This window comes from Balearica regulorum, chromosome 12 (assembly GCF_011004875.1).
Source record: "Balearica regulorum gibbericeps isolate bBalReg1 chromosome 12, bBalReg1.pri, whole genome shotgun sequence".
Lineage (NCBI taxonomy): Eukaryota > Metazoa > Chordata > Aves > Gruiformes > Gruidae > Balearica > Balearica regulorum.
Genome location: NC_046195.1, coordinates 15,367,430 through 15,385,905, shown reverse-complemented (window position 1 = coordinate 15,385,905; position 18,476 = coordinate 15,367,430). Strand labels below are relative to the sequence as shown.

The 18,476-nt window shown below is 49.2% G+C and overlaps 1 protein-coding gene across 7 annotated transcripts in view; it reads right to left on the bottom strand.

The window, feature by feature from the left end:
* The window catches only part of NTRK3 (neurotrophic receptor tyrosine kinase 3), a 218,397-nt gene that overhangs the window by 154,799 nt on the left and 45,122 nt on the right, over positions 1 to 18,476 (bottom strand). For all 7 annotated transcript variants that reach the window (XR_012837450.1, XM_075764640.1, XM_075764641.1 and 4 more), the window contains exons 4-5: positions 8,137 to 8,205; positions 619 to 776 (exon numbers count right to left, since the gene is read on the bottom strand). Coding sequence is in view for 6 of the 7 variants with exons in the window: in XM_075764640.1 (XP_075620755.1) it covers positions 619 to 776; positions 8,137 to 8,205 (227 nt within the window). In the remaining variant the exon portion in view is untranslated. The remainder of the gene's footprint in view (positions 1 to 618; positions 777 to 8,136; positions 8,206 to 18,476) is intronic.

Genomic DNA, 18,476 nt, shown 5'->3' with positions numbered 1-18,476 from the left:
AAACAGGCAGCTGATGTGTGAACAAGGTGAAGGAAAAAGGGATAACTATTAGACATGCCTCATGTTGCTCCTGAGGCCATTGGAATCTTTTAAACATCAGCAAGAAGCAGAAAGAGATATAAAGTCACTCCTGCCTCTTCCCTACAGACATAGACTTGCAATTGAGAAAATAAACTAAAATCAAATGAATACAGATGTGTATTTCCTAAGAGTAATTACAAAAGATACAGTGACGGTATCTTTTAACGATATGCTGTTTCTGGGATCTGTTAGACAGAGGAAGAGCAACATGAAACATATCCCTTTTCAAGACATCACGTAGACTCATCACGCACGCTTTGTTAAACAATAGCATTTCAGTGAATGAAATGCCCCAAATCACCCAATACCTTCATGCATGCAGAAACGGCAGCCCCACCTTTACCCAGATAATCTATTTTTAATCCATAAATTACCCCCAAGCAGCTTCAATCCTCTTGTTCTTGACCACGTGGTAGAATCCTGCAGCACCAGGTTCCCCAAGAAATGGTTGAACCAGAGGTGCCATACAGGGCAGAGGTCCCTCCTGGCACCCCCCCTGCACCCAGCCCTAGGAGCTCAGCACAGGCTGCACCTTACCGCACTGGGTGATGTTCATCTCCTGCAATGGGATGATGGCAGCATCCATGTTCATGCAGTAGAGCTCCTGGTACTGCAGGTTCGCCTCACCCTTCTCCTGCCAGAGCTGGATCCAGCGGATGTCACAGCTGCAGTTAAAAAGGTTCCTCTCTAGTCTCCTATGGGCAGAGAGAGCATGAGAAAGGACGGTGGGGTGGGGAAGGACAACCAGGGCCATCACCTGGCTCTGGGCTCCCTGAGGATGTTGGCCATCATGGGGCTACAAGGGACCCTTTAGAGAGTCTCCTTCTGTGCTATTTGCCTGGGGTCTTCTGGCACCCATTATTCATGTCTCTTCTGACGCCAAAGAGACAGAGGTTACACACCCATACATTTGATCTGCTTCACGCACACACACACAAGGTTTTATGTCTCTCAGGGCAGCACGTGGATACACACATCATCTTTCACTGCAAGACCTGCACATCTGCAGCTGAGTCCTGCAGCCATCCAGACACCCAAAACATTCATCTCTCAGCAAAGGAGCAGGGAGCTCCCCACTGCCCCAAAACATTGATTAATGTCTTCAAATCCCACTTCAGTGGAGGTCCAAGACCCTGCTAGGCAAAGGACACCTCCAGCCCCCACAAGCGCTCAGTGAAGCTGGCGGCTCTTCTCCTAAGTACCTTGTACAAACACAGCCTCCTGGTGACCCAGGACGTGAGCTAATGTGCAGGGTATCACGCATTTTAATCAAATCAAACAGCACTGCACTGAGACCCTGCTGACCTGGCCAGGAGAAATGGAAAAAAGCATTGCCTTTAATGTACTTAATTTAAAACACACTTACACATAGTTTATGTACCAGGGATGTTTATTATAATTGATTTTCCAACCTATTAACCATTTCATTTACATTTTTAAAGCCCTGCAGCTGTCTGTGGAGATGCGAGGAGGGCAGGTCCCAGCAGGGAGCAGAGCCCAGTGCTCAGCCAGGACGGACTGAGTTTTACCAACACGAGTTGCAATAAGTTGAGCAAAAAAGGCGACACAGCCTGAACAAACAGAATTCCTCCCCACAAAACTGTGAAGCAAAACAAAATAGGGAGCATAGGAGCCAACACTGGAAAAGGTGAGCTCAGTCACCCCAAAGCAGAAGGGCATCTCCAAAGGTCAAACCATTGCTTCACACGATATCTAGATCCCCATCATACAAGAGGAAGCAGTTTTCCTCGTTTGTTCCATGTGTTACTGCAAAATTCATGCTTGCTTTCACAAAATTAATTCCACTGACTAACAGGATTTGGAAACAATCTTCCAAATATGTGCAGCTGCTGTTTCATCAATACAGTACTGCAAAGGGAGAGGGAAAAGGGATGTTCTGGTAGCACCCAGGGGGTTAAACCTGAACCCTAATGATGCCATTTTGAATCTTCTCATTAAACAAGATGCCATCTGATTTTTTTTTTCTTTTAAAGAACAAACACCAAGTTAAACCTCATTCTGTAGCTTTTCTTTAGTTCATTCCTTTCCCATCAAAAGCACGTAAACCTTTGCAAGACAGGTACAAGGCTCAAAGGCCAAAGCACTACATTTAACAGACCAGAGCAGATTAGCACAGTGATTTCATGGGAGTCAAATGACGAGGCATTCCCTGGATGCTACAACAGGTACTGCCTTTGCGTCACACAGGCTTTGCATCCTTTTCAGCACGGCCACAAATCCACATTTTCCTGGGAATTCTCCCAAGGTCACTTTGGGACCAGCAGGACATGGGATGGCACGTGGGTAAGAGCTAAGGGCAGCTCAGGTAACTGAGTCGTACCCCTGGGACCCAGCAGGGAGCTGGGGGAGCTCAGAGGCAACGGGAGAAAAATTCTGCTCCGTTGCAGATATCCTACAAAATGAGGCTGCCGGGGAGAGTCACTGCCCTGGCACTTAAGGGCAGCTCTAAGTAATAGACAGCAGCCCTCCCAGCCCATTCCTAATTCATGAAGGCCCATGAATAATACAGGAGCAGGTGGGCTTCAGGGCAGAACTCACCCACGACCTGCCCCAACATCAGTGATATCACTCACTTTAACTGAGACCCCACAGGTGTTTTTGCATAATTTAACTCCCATCACCAGCTGGATGTGCCGAGTGCCAAGGGGCACAGATGTGTGCACCCATTTTCCAGAACACGCATTGCAAAAACACTCTTGATGCTCAGGAGAGGCCCTCCCTCCTTGCTTGGTGCCTGTTCTGCCATGCCAGCCAGCTCTCCAGAGAGGTGCATAGGGATTTCCATGCTCACACTGTTCTGCACCTGCCCAGAAACCTGAATCTCCATCTCAAACCCCATCAGTTCTCCAACCTTGGGGCTTGCAGAGATCATTAGGAGCTGCAGCTCCTTCCAACCCTTCCTCCCATGAATTCCGTAACACATCCCCACTACCTGCGACCCTCTGCTTGCTGAGATAAACACACCTTCCCCTTTCTGCAAGAAGGAGGAGCATCTTGGGGAACACAAGGTGCCCTTTGGTCAAAACCCACTGTTGGGCCAGAAGGCATCATCATGTGCTGTGGAGAGGTCTCCCATCATGGCAAGAAGGACAAAAACTGACACTGAAGGGCACGGTGGGGCAGCCAAGAGGCCTTCATTGCTGTTGTGTGCTTAATGGGTGAAACCACAGTGAAAATTAAGGCAAGGGGCTCCTCCTTGTGAGATGTATCTGGCACAGCTTACTCCCAGAAAGGACAAGTAAACCCAAAGGGTATTTTTCACACGTAGCCGTAGCCTGGAAATGTTGCCAAAGCATCACTTTGTTAGAGGCACTCAGGAGCTGTGCACACACCCACACCTTCTGAAGGCCTCGTTAAAACTGAAAACACCTGTGAAATAGGAAGCATCACAGCCACAAGTGAGCTGAGCTGCTCTCTGCACTGAGGAGCTGGCCCAAAAAGGGACCATACCTGTGCCTGAGCCATCCCCCAGCCCCTGGCAAAGCACGGGCTTGCAGCAGGACGTGCTCTGGACACAGCACCTTCATGAAGCAGGCACACTGCAGGGCTTGTGTTTGGGACAGAGAAAAACTGGGACAATCATGTCCTGCACTGTCATTTGAGGGGACGATGACAGAGCTAAAACCCCAAAAGCCATCTGGGCACCAAGTCAAGTCTCCAGAGACAGCAATGCTGGAAGCACCTGACTGAGCCTGGCTTTGCTGCCTGCTGAAAGCTGTACCCATCACCTCCCAAAATTGCCTGGACAGCCTACACCAGGGTGGACCAGGGCAGGAGAGGGATGTCATCAGCAACCCAGTATGTACTGGGACAGCCAGGACTTCACATACAGAGCAAGTTTTTTTCAGGCTAGGCAGCTAGATGAGACACACACACCCTGTCCCATGCCTCCCCACTCATCAGCTGAAACAAAGCTGTCTGCAGTTAAAGCCTCTCAGAGGGCAGTTGAGATCCTTGCCACACTTCTCCCGTCTGTTTTGATTCACATAAAACTGCTGCCGAGACTTCATACGCTTACAATTCAAATGTTCTCCTACCTCAGGACTCAGGCTGCTTCCTTAAGCTTGAGAACGAAAAAGCACCCAGCAGAGACAGAACAAAAATAGAAGTGAAAAACAAAAATAGGTTATTTCCCAGAACCAGGGCTTCTCTTGGCGGTCCAGCCAGAATTGTTGTTTCCGAACCCCTGCCAGAAAGGGATGGGATAGAAAGGGAAGAACTCAGGGAGCGACGCGTGGCATCTGACAGCTGGATTAGCTAATGCAGAGAGCAGGCAAGTACCCACTGACTAGCCACAACTCTATCAGTGTGACTGTTGGTGACAGTTTGTAAGCTAGAAGCACAGACAGTGTTAAGTCAGACTCATAACATTAACAGAGATGCTGCTGTGCCCCATCCCCACCAAAGCCTCTTCCTGTAGCATTGCAGAAATCTATTGCAGGGCAAGCTGGCAGGGACTGCTGGTATTAGAAATGCTGGTGGGCTGGGCAGAGTGGCAAGACGTTCAGGACTACAAGGTTTTATACAACCAAAGATGTAATTGGATCCAGAGTCTTAGGTCTTTCCGGGAAGGAATTTCTTGAAATGTCAGCCCTAAGCTCTCTGAGGACATGACAAAGGAAGCCAAGGACATGACAGAGGAAACCAGCTGTGACTTCTGGATAAAAAAAAAGCTCTAAGTCCAATGTTTATGAGCTGTTGCATGTGTCAGATGCTTCCCTGTGCACACTCAGCTTCAGACTTAGGAGAGTTGTGCACACATTAGCCCGAGCCCTGACGGTCAAGGTCAGCCCGTGCTGTGGGAATTAGGGCTGGAGTTACTGGAAACTATTCCAAGCCTTGCTTCTGGCCAGGAGGAGAAAGAGATAATATTCTTTGGAAGTGTGCCTCATTTTTGCCATCCTTTCTTCAGCGAGTCAGCAGGGGAAAAAGCTCAGCTCTGTTGAACTAGAAACTCTGCTTTAAAGCAATACCATCTTCCCAAGCTTGCAATGCCTTGAATGCAGCCAGGCAGCTGTTTCAAGCCCCAAATTCCCATCCACCTGCCTGCTCTCATAGCATGGCATGATCTTCCCATTAGTCTTCTGCTCTTTCCTCCTCCGTGTTCACTGTGAGTGGCTTTGTCAGGTCTCATGTTTCCTGGCAATCTTCATGTCACACCAGTTGTACTTCCTCTCCTCCCAACACTCTCCTGGAGATGATCCTCCCATCGCTTCTCTTCCCGCATGCTCCGCTGCTCCAAGCTGCCTTGCTGCATGTCACAGTTTTGCCCTCGATGACTATCCTCCCTCTGGATCCACAATTGCCTGGTAGCACTGGGGCACTGATACTCAATAGGGTGCCTTTGGTGAACCACCGCAGACCTGTACCCACTTGTCCCACCAACCCTCCCTGTAGACCTAACTCTCTCAAGAAGAGTGGACTCTTGCCAGCACCTGTGTGTCCCTGGCATCTTCTGGCCTCCCCACAGCCACACACGAGTGCTGCTGCTCAACCTGCCTTCCCCAGGCTTGCTGCCTCTGCATCAATCTCTGCTGCTCACTGCCTTCCTCCTTTCCAGAGAGTTTTGGCTCAACTTCAAGTCCTTGGCTGATGTCAGTCTGCAACTCCCTTTCTAGCTTTCACCAGTGCTTCACACTCACTTCATGTGGGCCATGTATTCTGTCTCCCTCCCAGATTCTGGAAGGCTCCTTGGAGCTCAGTGTGCCAAAAATCTGTCTTCTACTCACCCATCCTCTGCATTTCTAAAAAAGTTACAATATTTCCCACTTTTGCACATCCATTACTAATTTCTGCCTATCTTAGGGATTTGCTTTTCCTCATCAACAGGTCTCATCCTTCTACCACTCAGGACCATGACCACCCCACAGTCGATAACATATATCTTTACCTTAATTCCCTACATCTTTATGCGAATGATTATTCAGAGCCCATAGCTCAGGCTATATCTCCATGCTGTCTTCTCTCAAACAAATCCAAAGCTCAGCAGGACAGTTTCATGGCCCCAGGGAGGACATTGCAGGCACATCCCCCTGCCCCATTAACACCGACATCCCAGTGGGTATCGGCTAAAACATCCCTCTTCTGTCACACTTTGGGGAACAGCATCATCATGTTATTCTGGCAGTGACCATCCTACCTGTGCTCACACGGATGGAGGGTCTTTAGTAACAAGGAGCCTGGAGGGGAACATTTGTCAGGAAGCACTAATGACAAAGCAACTCTTCAGAAAAAAATAAACTTGACCAGTCTCTTAGTCCAGCACAGCCGACAAGAAGCCAGACCCTGCGGGCACGCACGTTTGTAGGTCTACGTTGATCACTGGAGCTGGTGCCAGGGGTAGTTTGCCAAAACCCCTTTTGCAGCATGGTGGCAGGAGAGGTCCGGCTGAGGCGCCAGCCCCACATGGTGCCACATGTCCCCACGGGACACCATGGACACCACACATCACACCAGTGCTGCTTTCCCACCCCATCACCTCTTCCTACCAACCAGCCCTGCGATCTCCCACATTTCCATCTTCATTACTTCTTGCATGAATCAGGGCTTGTTATCTCCAAGAAAACCGCTCTGAGCAGAGCTCCAACCGGAGCCAAGTAATTCAGCTCCTTCTCATCTGCCAGGCTGCAGAGCGCTGGCCCCAAATGACTCTGCTGACACCAACCAAAGGCCCTCCCAAGCACACCAGCTCCCCTGTCAGGGTCACCGTAGCAGGACAACACAGCTGTATTCCTCATCAGGTGGGGACAGGTACACTTTGCTGCTCAAAGAGCAGCATCGCAATTCCCTTTGTGCTTCGTGTTGGTCTTTTGAGCCTGACTTGGGCTGGCAGACCTGGGACATGCCTGAAGAAACAAAATATGACCAAATGAAACAAAGCCACAGAAAAAATGAGCCCCATTGGAAGTATTCCCATTAATCTGCAGGCTCACCGTTACCCCAGGCCCTGCCAGTGCCTCTAGCTCAGGACTGCAGCCCCATTTGCTCCTCTACTCTTGGGTAACAACCATCAATCTGAGTTTTGCCAGACGGTGCAATGACAATAAGAAAAGGTCTAAGAATACAAATGACTCATGCTATTAAACTTGAAACCTGAGCCAGGCTTGAAAAATATTTAGAGCTGTAATCAGTTAGAAGACAAATTCCAAATTCAGCATTTTAACTTTGCAAGCCAGATTCCCCAGCAGAAGGGCGTTTCTCTATTTTCAAATATCACTATTAGTATTTTTCATTTAACAATTTGACAGAAATAAAATACACTGCAGTAACATCAGTGATAACACATTTACTCCCACTTGAAAGACTGTCTTTATTCTTTCATAAGTCACTTCTAGCTTACAGCTCTATTGATCATCAGTGAGGATGAATGGAGCTTCCCAGGATCCTCTGGGACAAATCCTACATATATATATATTTTTTTATACCCACCAAACAACTATTTCTAAAATTCAACAAAACAGGTCACCAGGGCAACGCTCCATTGATTTCATGTCCACTTATTCTTCAAGCACAACGCTGAATGCTCTATCAATAATTCAGCAGGCTGAAGGCCACCAGTGCCCCAGGAGAGACACTATCTCATCTCCCACATAGGAGCTGGGAGGTGCCTCGATTGCTGGAGAGCAAGGGAGTCATTCGCCTAAAAAGCAGGAGTGTAATATAAAACATGTCCCTGAGCCAAGGAAAAACAGTTAGCCCTACCCTGCAGTAGATGAGCATCAAGTATTTGAGAAGATTCACTCAAAATCTGGCCTAGTAAGGTATTTCTAATGTGTTCCCAGAGTTAGTCAACCATTTACTACCCCAAGCATGACTTGTTCATCATCCCGATGTTAATTAGCCAGCTGCTGTAAAGTTAGAAGAGAAGTAGTTCTGCTCTGGTGCTCCTGCACCCAGGACACACTCCCAAGGATGGTGCTGCCCACTGGAGTTTTAGGTAATTATTCACAGGCTTCAAAATAGCTCTATTCAGAAATTGTTCTTCCACTCAGCCTCCCCTTTTCTCCCAGGAGATACCTCCAGGGTGGGACTTACAATTCAAAGAGTCGCAGGGTCTGGAAGAGTTGCCATGACAGAGTGGTGAGCCGGTTCCCAGAGAGGTCTCTGAAAATTAACAAAGAAAAAAAAAAAAAAGAAGTCACGGTAAATAATTCCTCCTGCACATGGCCCTACTGCCTCCACAGAGCGCATCGTCCTCCTCTACAGGGAGGCTGTCAAGCAGTTTAGGACCCAAGTTTAGATTTCATAATGAGAGTTTTAATGAGGACAAACCCAAGTGGAAGTTTCTTATTTTACTTATTTCTTTTTCCAAGGGGGAAAATTGTTTATATCATGCTATTTTAAGAAAAAAGATCCAAACAGAGCAGTATTTGTCCCATTCTTGCCCATGAATCTGAAGCTCGACCAACCACAAGCAGAAAGAACAAGTATCATTTCATACCTTGAACAAAAAATTAAGCACAAGTGTTGTATTTAAAATAGTAACAGTCAGGTTAAAATGACAGCACGATGATTACCCAAGGTGTTAGCATATAATCCGCAGTAGCTGTGTGCGCTTGTAGTGTCCCTACACTGCGTGTTGTTTGCACCCAGGGGTACCACTGCTACAGCAGCCAACAGCTCCCCATCCCTCTCTCCATCTGCCCAAACTTGCAAAAACATAAATCTCATCTATCTGGGAGAGCTTTGCAACCCAGCAGACATCGCCTCTTCAGCTGAAAGCCAGAGAGGATAAAAGAGTATACAAGCAACCAAAGCAGTACTAAAAGCAAAAGAGAAGAAACATGTTTGGGGCAGACTAAGCAGAGAGGAGACAGAAAAAGAGAAAAGCCTTGGGTGATAAGATGGTAATGAAATCACTTTCTGCAGCAGGCAGCTCTCCTGGGGACACCCAGCCAGCCTGAGAGTCACCAGCCGAGAGACCAGCCCATGGGGTGAGCGGACACAAGCTCTGGCAGAAACCCAAATCCTCCCATATCTACGCTGGCCTCCAGAAAACAGAGGAGGTGCTGCCTCGCATCCTTTGCTGAATCCAGCCTTGTCCCTGCCAGCTCCCTCCCCACCCTGAGCCACTCGGGCAGGCTGTGGGCAGGCAGGGCAGCTCGGTGCGAGGCTGCAGATGCCCTCCCGCCTCAGCCCCGCTCGCTGGAAAGAGCGATGAAGGGCCAGAGGTGTGAGCCGCCTGGAAGTTCACTGAACTCTTGGCTGGCCAGAGGGGAGGTACAGGACAATGTGGCACAGAGGGGACAGTGAGCAGCCCAGCTGTGCCAGGCTCAGCCCCAAATCCCCATTTCATTTGCAGAAGTGAGCTAAAACTAAGACAGCAAATCCCAGAATGGTTCCTGCTGGTGCAGGTCTGATGCACAAGGATTTGGGATGAAAGAACCATTTGTCACCTTATGTCAAGCAAAGACACATGTTGAGCACGTGCAGAGACGGCACAGTCCAGCTGTCCAGGGACCAGCGAGGGAAAAGTGACTCTGGTCCTGTCCCACCTGCCACCAAGTGATGTTGCAAAGCCCAAAACCCTGCAATTATGAGTGGGGAAGCTGCTGCAGATCACGCAGCAAACCGTCATCCCAAAGGCTCTCCGTGAGCCTGGCAGAAGAATAAGCCCAAACACCACGATAGCACAGTGCTGCATCATTAAATTCTGGCTCTGCTTCACATCAGACTATCCCACTGCGGAAGCCACGGCAAACCACAGGTACCTCATTTCACATGACTAAGATCCCACCATTCCTACGGCTGTAGACAAACTGCTTCCAGCCTCCAATAAAGTTTAGAAAAGCAGCAAAAATAGCAGGTGAAGCTAAGCAGGGAGGAAAAAAAAAATATTGCAAAACTCCCTCTTTTATCCACCCCAGAGCACTGAGCACCTGGAAACTTTGCAAAGACAGATGAAAAGTAGGAGGGGAAGGAGCAGCTCACTGCTACTGAAAAGCGAGACAGTAAATTCCCTCCCCCAGCCCAAGGAGAAAAAGGAAGCGCGTAAAGGGAGAATGCATGAGAGACAGCAAGATGTGGGAGAGAGGCAGAGATGCAGAGGAGGGAGTGAATCTTGCTGGAATGTCCTTTCTCAAAGGTCATGTTTTGCTACATTAGGCAAAAATGTCAAGAGAAAATTGGATTCTGAAAGAGAAGAGAAAAAACAACAGGCTTGCCACGCAAATAAGGGAATCAAAAATAGCGTGATCGTGTTATTACAATTTAGGACACAGAGAGATGGAGAAAGGAAACATCATCACTAATGCAAGGAGCTTTGCCAGGCAGATGTGCTTCGCTTCTGGTATCCTGCAGTCCCTGGAAACCAACTCCTACCACCTCCGCCCTCCCCCAGACAACAAATCAGAGCAAGTACGAGGCAAAGAGGAGATGGGTCTTCACTTGCACACATCTAGCAGAAGACTCTGCCTTCAAAGGGCAAAGCTAGTGTCTGATCAGTCCTTATCATCAACTTCCACAGGGCTGGTCACGGGGACATGCACCAACAGCTCCGTTTCAGATCAACCAGGACACACACAAGGAGGAACATGTTTGTCGTTGGAAACAGACACCTCGGACACTTTAAAATGTCAGAAAGGTCCTTGCAATGGACCCTTGCAAAGGTCTCTGATCTCAGCACAGAGACAGAAAGGGGCTGCACACAAATACACATTAAAAATACACCATTTTGGTCACAAAGCCAAATGCTCCAAAGGTCAGAGATGCCAAGATTGAGTTTCCACATGCGAAAGGTGCATCTGCCAACTTCTGCCGCAAAAGATGTGGAGGTCCTCCGGAAAAATCTCACTGCACAGCACTGATTTCTCCCCAGAACAGTCCCATCTCGTGGACTAGATGGGGCAGGTTTCCCAGGGAAGACATCGTGCAACTGTGCAATTAGAGAAGTTATACACATGAGGAGATTAAATTATGGCTCCACAGGTGAAGCTCTGACTCCTGTGCAGTGCTTACAAGGTTCCCCACCCGCCATGCTCAAATCTCAGCTGCACACACTGAGTTTCTCAGTATTTTGTAGAGCATAAACAGGAAAGATGGGGGAAAAACCCAATGGCCTCCCAGCCAGGACTAGTTCTCTCCAAGCTCCAGCTGTTTCAAAGGCTGAAAGTCCGTTGTCACCTCCAGATCCCTGTCATTTGCAGCGAGTTGAACCCCCACCCTCCAGCACCCGTGGGCCAGCAGTGCTAGATCTCTCCTTCCTAATCCGTTTGCCTTCCCCGCTCCTTCCAGCCACTTCTCCCCAGTGGGCTGAACCACACTACCCATCGCTCTCCAGCCACTCCCAAATACTTCTCAGCCCTGATTTCCCCATCCATGCCCAAATTTCCTATGATCCTCCCTACCTTTACATCCTCCCATCCAAACTCATCATCCCAACAAGAGCTCCCTGTCTCCCCTCAAACATCCTTTGCAAAACTTCTCCCCTCCAAGTGGATCAAGAGCCATTCTGCCTGCATAAGGAAACATCCCAGAGTAAAATCAAGTCTTCCAAAGCAATATCTGCCTTTTCAAAAAGTTTCTTCCCTCCACAAAAGGAGGGTGCAGGTACTCTGTGACAGAAACATCACTATTTCTAGCTTGAGAAAAACAGCCTGTTCGCCCCCTCCCATCCACCGCCTCAAACATCTGAGCAGTTTATTTGAAAGTAGAAAGAAATAATAATAAAAAAAAAAAGAATTCAGCCAGGAACAGACACCCAACACAGAAAACTTCAGCCTGAGCAATTAAAATTTGGCAGAGTTATAGGAAAGTGGAAGCAGTCCTGCAGCAGAGTGTGCCAGACAACCTTTATAACAGCCTGTGCATCAGCTCCACCTGTAATAAAATCTGGCACATCACGCATCGAGGAAACACAGGGGGAGGGAAGCAAAACACCTTCCCTGCACATTTCTCAGCGGCAAACAGGAACCTTTCTCTCTCAGGACAGACCTGCCATCAACGGTCCTGGAGCACATTCAAACTGCTTCTTTGCTGTGGGACATTTTCTCCATCACTCACAAGACACTATTTTCTACAGAGACAGTCTTTGGAAATAGCTGCCAGTCTGCTTTTTGCCTCCAGAGCAGGTTTTGAAGGAGTTGGGTAGGGAGAAGGGGTTAGATAGAGCTCGCTTGGACCAGGTCCAGGGTAGTGGACAACCAACCAACTCGTGACGCAGGCTCAACACCACTCCGCTCTCCTCCTGCCACAGCGGCCGTGCTCCTACGCCTCCCACTTTGCAGGTGGCTTGTCATGCCACATCCCCACCAGCCTTCTCTACCAGCAACCCCACGCACACCTCAAAGATGGGACATTATCACCGAGTGACAGCAGAGTCCCAGTTCTTGGTCTCTCCCTCCCTCCATCTTCCTCCTGCACCTGAAAAGAGGTGGGTGGATGTGGGACCAGAAAGGGGTTTGGATCCATGCAGCCCAGAACAAGTGGACTTTAGTGCAAGAGACAACAGCATATTTTCTCTTCCCTCAATTACCCAGCAGCCAGAAGTGTTTCCACTATTAAAGCCATTTTTATTCAGCTAAATTAAGCCAGATGCCTCAATTAATGACACCAACAAGCAGGAGCCCCTGTAATTAAACTGTAAGCTATATTGTGCTGTTCAGTCCAATGCAACGGCAGAAACGCTGCTGCTGGGAAGGGACCCTCCTCGCCTGTCCCTCCTCCATGCATCTCCATCCTCCACTCACCCTTATTTCCAACCTGACACATTTACTTCTTCACGAGAGAAGTTTTTCACACATTTTAATAACATGGTGCCACTCAGATAATCCTGATCTGGGGGGGGTGAGATTAATTGTGCAGAGCAGCTGGGGCTGAGGGAGCATGAACAACCGCCTGGCAGAAGTGAGAGGCGAGATGCACATCCTCAGCTGCGGTCCCCAGTGCTGAATATGCCAGTGGCACCGCGTGGGACTTCCTTGATATCCCCCATGCTCTGGGCACAACGGGTGCTTCCCGTCACCTCACAGCTCACTGCAGCCTTGGTCAGGTGCTGGTGGCCACAGAAGAGGAAAATGTCAGCAGCTTTACACGCTGCTGTAGATGTAGGGGTAGCTCCATCCCAGCTTCATTTCTGCAGCGAGCTAGCTGCTAAAGCTTTGGATTTGAACCAGAGAAATGCTGGAAAGTCACTCTGGGGCTTGCTCGTCCCTGCCAGATAACTCCAGTGACCTCTAAAGCAATGTTACACTCCCCATCGTCCGCCCTGCCCTCCCTTTCCCCCTCCCTCCCTTTCCTGTTTAGTAAGCAGCTTTGCTCATTAAGGGAAAAAATGTACTGTCCTCTCTTAATGAATGTGCTAAAATTACCCCAGCAAGTCCCAGAAGCTGTGGCAGTACAGGCCTCCCCACAAATCAGGCTCTGCAAATATTAGACTCAATTGAAATCTCCAATAGCTCAGCACAAAGCCCCAGCAGGATGCGCTTGAGATAGAGCCTGCAAAAGCACTGGGCGATGCCAAGCGCACACAACCCTCACACTCTCGGAAAGCAGAGTTAGCAGAACAAGACGCAGTGTTAAATTGGTCAGCCTGAGATTTCATAGCTGCCAGCAGTTCTACCATTTGTGCTCCCTGTCCGGGCCCAGCACCAGGACTTGCATATTGGTGCTATGGAGGAGTAAGACAGTTTAGAGAGGTCCTCCAGCCATGGTCTGGCATTGCCTACAGTCCAGTTCTGCTCCTCAAGCAACCCTTAGCAACATCCAGGTCTTTAGTGACCTCAAACACAGCAGAATCAAAAAGCCTCCAAGGTTCAATCTTCCTTTGTGCGAAAGGAGTTAGTCACGCTGTCCATCCACAGGTACTGTCCTGTCTTGTACGGTATGCATCACGCAGCATGTCCCATCACACTGTCATCTCATTCCCCCCCAAATTATTTCTTGTTCTAGGGCTAGAGCCAGAATTTGCAATAATTCCCCAACCTCAAAGCATCCTGTATCAGAGGAGAGCAAGAGACCATCATCTGTGACAGAAGAAGAGATCCTGCAACTCCACGCGCACACTTGCTAGCCCTGGAGGAGCGATGCCAGAGGAGGAACCACCAATCGCTCTGCATTCCCCAGTTGCACAACCTTGATCTGTAAAATCCCAACTGTCACTGAAACAGGGCTGAAGGAGGTAGAAGGGGTTGGTTTCCTGCATTGTTCTTTAAACAATAGCATTACAAAACAGAAGTTACAGAGCAAGGGGGAAGGCATAAGGCACCACGCCTCCATCACTGGGCTCCCACAGCCAGTGCCAGCGGTACATCTGCCCCACGCCTCTCCCCTCCCACTGCTTTTGCCAGCACAGCAAGCCATCTCCTGCTGTTGCCTTCATCCCAGCCCATCCCAAAATACTTTAAAGGCCATCTCCAACCCCATGACACTTCCACACCCTCCAAGTCATCTCTTCCGAGGTATCTCCCAGCTGCATAAAGCTTTGTTTGAAGACAAATCACCCTCAGAGCTTATTGTTGCTCACAGTTTTGGTTCAGCATACAGTACAGATGGGAAACCATCACCAGATGTGGGTAATGTTGTCCCCTATGCTTTGAGGCAGATCAGATGCGGGAATCTGGCCCTCTGGACTACACTCATCTCTCCCTTGTTGTGTGCAGTTTCCACTGCTCTTCTCTAAAGACATCTGGGCTCTCAGAGGACTCGAGGAAGGGTTAAAAGCCAGGTCAGCCCTGCAGTTGCTTCCCCTTTGCCTGCCAGCTTTCCTGCAGGGCAGAGTCCAGCAGCTTCCACAGAACGTGCCAGTCTTCTGCTCAAAGAACAGAAAATCAACCTGCAATGTGCAACAGCCCTTCCCCATGGCTGCCCTCCTGCAGCTGAGATGTCCTCAGGGTTGCTCTGCCCTCACCCCATCTCTTCTCTCCCAAACTGTAGTAATTTTAAATCCATTAAAACTGAAATATAAGTGTATGTTGGGCTTTTCTCCTGCTTCGGCACGCGGAAATAATGTTGGAGATGCATGCCGATTGAGAACAAGGTTGCCAGCTGACAGCTCTAGCAAGGGGTTGGGTTTATCCTGCCTGTTTTCTTCAAATTGCATGTTTCTTTGAGCTAGGAACAGAGAATGACTGGGGAATGCCTCCTACTCACAGTTTCCAGCGGACCCAGAGCAAACTCAATTGCTCTGTGCAAGAGAAGAGAGCTCTGTGCCACGGCAAAGCACAGCTCAAGGAGATGGTGCAGGGAAAGCCGTGCCCAAGGGGCATTTCCCAGCATCTTCAAGTATGTAGTGACACCAGACCCCAAACACATGCCCTCCTAGGCTCCTGTATGTTTCCCACCACCTCCCCCTTGAATACACCGAAGCAGCAAGGACAGGCACTCAGGAGGTAGAACTCCATCTGGGACATCACCCTAAATGCCCAAGGAAGTACTGGAAGAGCTGGACAAGGTGAACTACGGCTGTGCTCTCAGCTGTTAGAGGGCTTTTGCATCAAATTTATATACATATATATATAAAAAAAATAATCCTCACCTACTTGGATGCCCAGAAATCAATGAGCCCTGAATAATCTCAAACACTGCTCTTACGGGGGGGTAGTAAAGAGAAAAGTAACAGCTCAGCCCGAACACAGATTTGCCTGGCTCGGGGAGGGGTGACAGAGGCTGCAGTGGGCTGGGACAAGACCAAGGGCTCTGCAGGGAGGGGTACAAGGAAGGGGTACAAATATGAATATATATACACACATATATATGTTATCTCTCAGCAATAGCAAAACAACAGGGCATAAGGCAGGCTAAGCTCTCAGCAGACATTGCTAAATGGTTTCCAATTAATTAACTGATTACATGATAGAACAGAAGGGGATTCAAGTGAGTGCTGTTGACCTTTAAGAATAATTAATATCATCAGGATCGCAAAACTCGTCCAAGAAAAATAATTAGGAAGATTCTAATATTGCCTCCAAAGCCACATTGAAGCAGGAGAGGAAGGTTCTGGTTAATTCAGAGGTACAGCTCCCAAGTATTTGCTAGCAAACCCATTTCTCCCTTACACTTGCTTCCCCCTGCAGAGCTCACACACACACACTTCTTCCCTACCCCAGACAACCTTCCCTCTCTTTTCCAGATCCATTTTCCTCATCACCTTTTCTATACCCTATCCCCTTTCTGCTCCATTTCAAACTTCTTTCCAGATGACTTCTTGCTCCAATCCTTTCTTGCAGCCCTCTCTCTCCAGACTGGTCCCTGTCCCTCCTACAGCCACATCCCATCCCCTGCTCGTCTTTGACCAGCCCCAAGCTCTACTCTCTGCCTTCCTGCACTTCAGGAAGGATCCCTGGTCCTTCCATATGACATGGATCCACTTTTTATCTCCAGACACCACTGGCAGCTTCATAGGCTGACAGAAGGCAAGCGCTACATGTAATCCCAAAAAAATCCCCTCCCCACTTTTCCTCATCAGTCAAATCCATCACAGAGGCTGGTCTGGGAAGCGGAAGCAGGAGATGCACAGCAGCAGGAGAAAGTGAAAGATGAGGAATTCATGACTCCCTTTTCTCCCATTACACCTCACCAAGCGCATGAATACTCCCACCTCACTATATTTTCCTTGCTTCTCCTTTCCCAGTTAGCTTGGCTCAAAGGTCCTGCGTGGGAGAAGGGCTGGAAAGCCACCGAGCCAAGCAGGAACTGCAGTGGTGAGCTTCGCAGGGAATGTCGCTTGAACACACTGGAAGGGAGATTGCATGAGCAGCCAACATTTCTTGCAAGTGAAGTGTTAAAAAACCAACCAACCACCCCTGGAATGAAACCCACCTTTGCAGCAAATAAATAAATTTCCTTTCCTGCTTACTGTCGTTAAAACTTCTGTGGCTTGACACTTCACTAAATTATAGATAAAAGGAAAAATGGTCTTCCCAGGCTCAGAAAAGCAGACTGCTGCCAAAGAGCTGTGTTTACACCAGCTAATGAAAAGAAAGCCTGCTATTAGCCTACAGCACTTGCCCCACTTCAGCGGGGAGCAGAGCTACCCACACCCACAGCACAGGGGACCTGGGAGCAGCGACTGGACACCGTGAGACACCAGAGCTGGGGAGCACGCAGGGGCAGTGGGCTGGCATGGGGAGGTGCACATGTGGGGAATGGGGGGACCAAAGGGACCCCGCCGTCAGCCAGTGGCGATGGCAGCTGCCATCTCCCATGCTGCGTGGAGGCTCCTGGCCACAGCAGGAGGTGAGGCTGACGTGCTCCAGCTACGCCTCATCAAACAGCAAGAAAAACACTCAGCCTAGGAGACAGACAGCATCAAGCAGGGAGCTGCCTCGCACCAGGCTGCTGCTTCCCTCCAGGGGCCTGTGGGGTGGGGATGGGGAGCAGGGCAGCAGCAGATGCCTGGAGCACACCTGAGCATGGGCTTTCGGGCAGAAATGCTCCTGTTTGCAGCAGCTGAGCACACAGGGAGGAGTAATGCTCTGAGCAGAGACCTACCTGCAACTCTACCTGAGCCGGGGTATGATGCGCCTTATCACAACCCCAGGGCCACAGGGAACTATTGGTGACTTAACATAGTCGGAGTCCAGCAAGGCCTGCTTGCTACACTCATCGCTTATAACCACCCCAAAAGCAGAAACATGTTTTGGTTTTGACAATTAGCTCTGTCAAAAAACACAAGGATGTCTGGACACAGCAGTTATGTTTTTCCTGTTCTTCTCAATACATGATGTACTTAAAAAAGATAAGTATCTTTCACCCAGCCTTTATCTTCAAATATTGGTCACTGTGAGGAATATTTTCTAATGAAAAGACTAATCACCATGAAGCACTCAGTGCTTCAGACTGCAGCAGGCATTCCTTCATTATTCTGAGACAGCAAATTACCCACAATTATCAACATGCACAACTGGATACAACAAACATTTAGCCAAAGCCCATGGGTTGCGGTTGCAATGAGGTTGGACGGCAGATCTCCTAGAGAACTACTCATGTGACAAACCCACAGACAGCAGCAGGGTAGCGGTACTGCAAGACGACTCCACTCACATTGCAGAACAAAGCCTGGAGCCACTACAGTTCAGAAAGTTTACATTGCATCTATCAAACAGGCATTTCAGCAGATTGGCTTCATAACAAGAAAGATGGAAGAATAAAGGTGCTGCTGGCAGTGAAACCAGGCTGGTCACCCCTCAGGCGGGCTCACACCTGATGGTTGGATACAGCTTGCACCCGCAGCCAGGTGTGCACAGCCACTGCTCCACTCACTGCCCTGGGGTGCTTGGCTGGGGCTGGAAGGCGAATGACGCAAGGGCTGCATGCAGGGAGGCCAAGCTGCAGGTTGGGGCTGAGCAAGAGGCAGGGAAACCGTGAGGCTTCAGTGCAGGTAGAGACGCTGGGTCAGAGGCCAGGCTGCAAGCAGGAAGGGCCAAGAGGCCTGGACA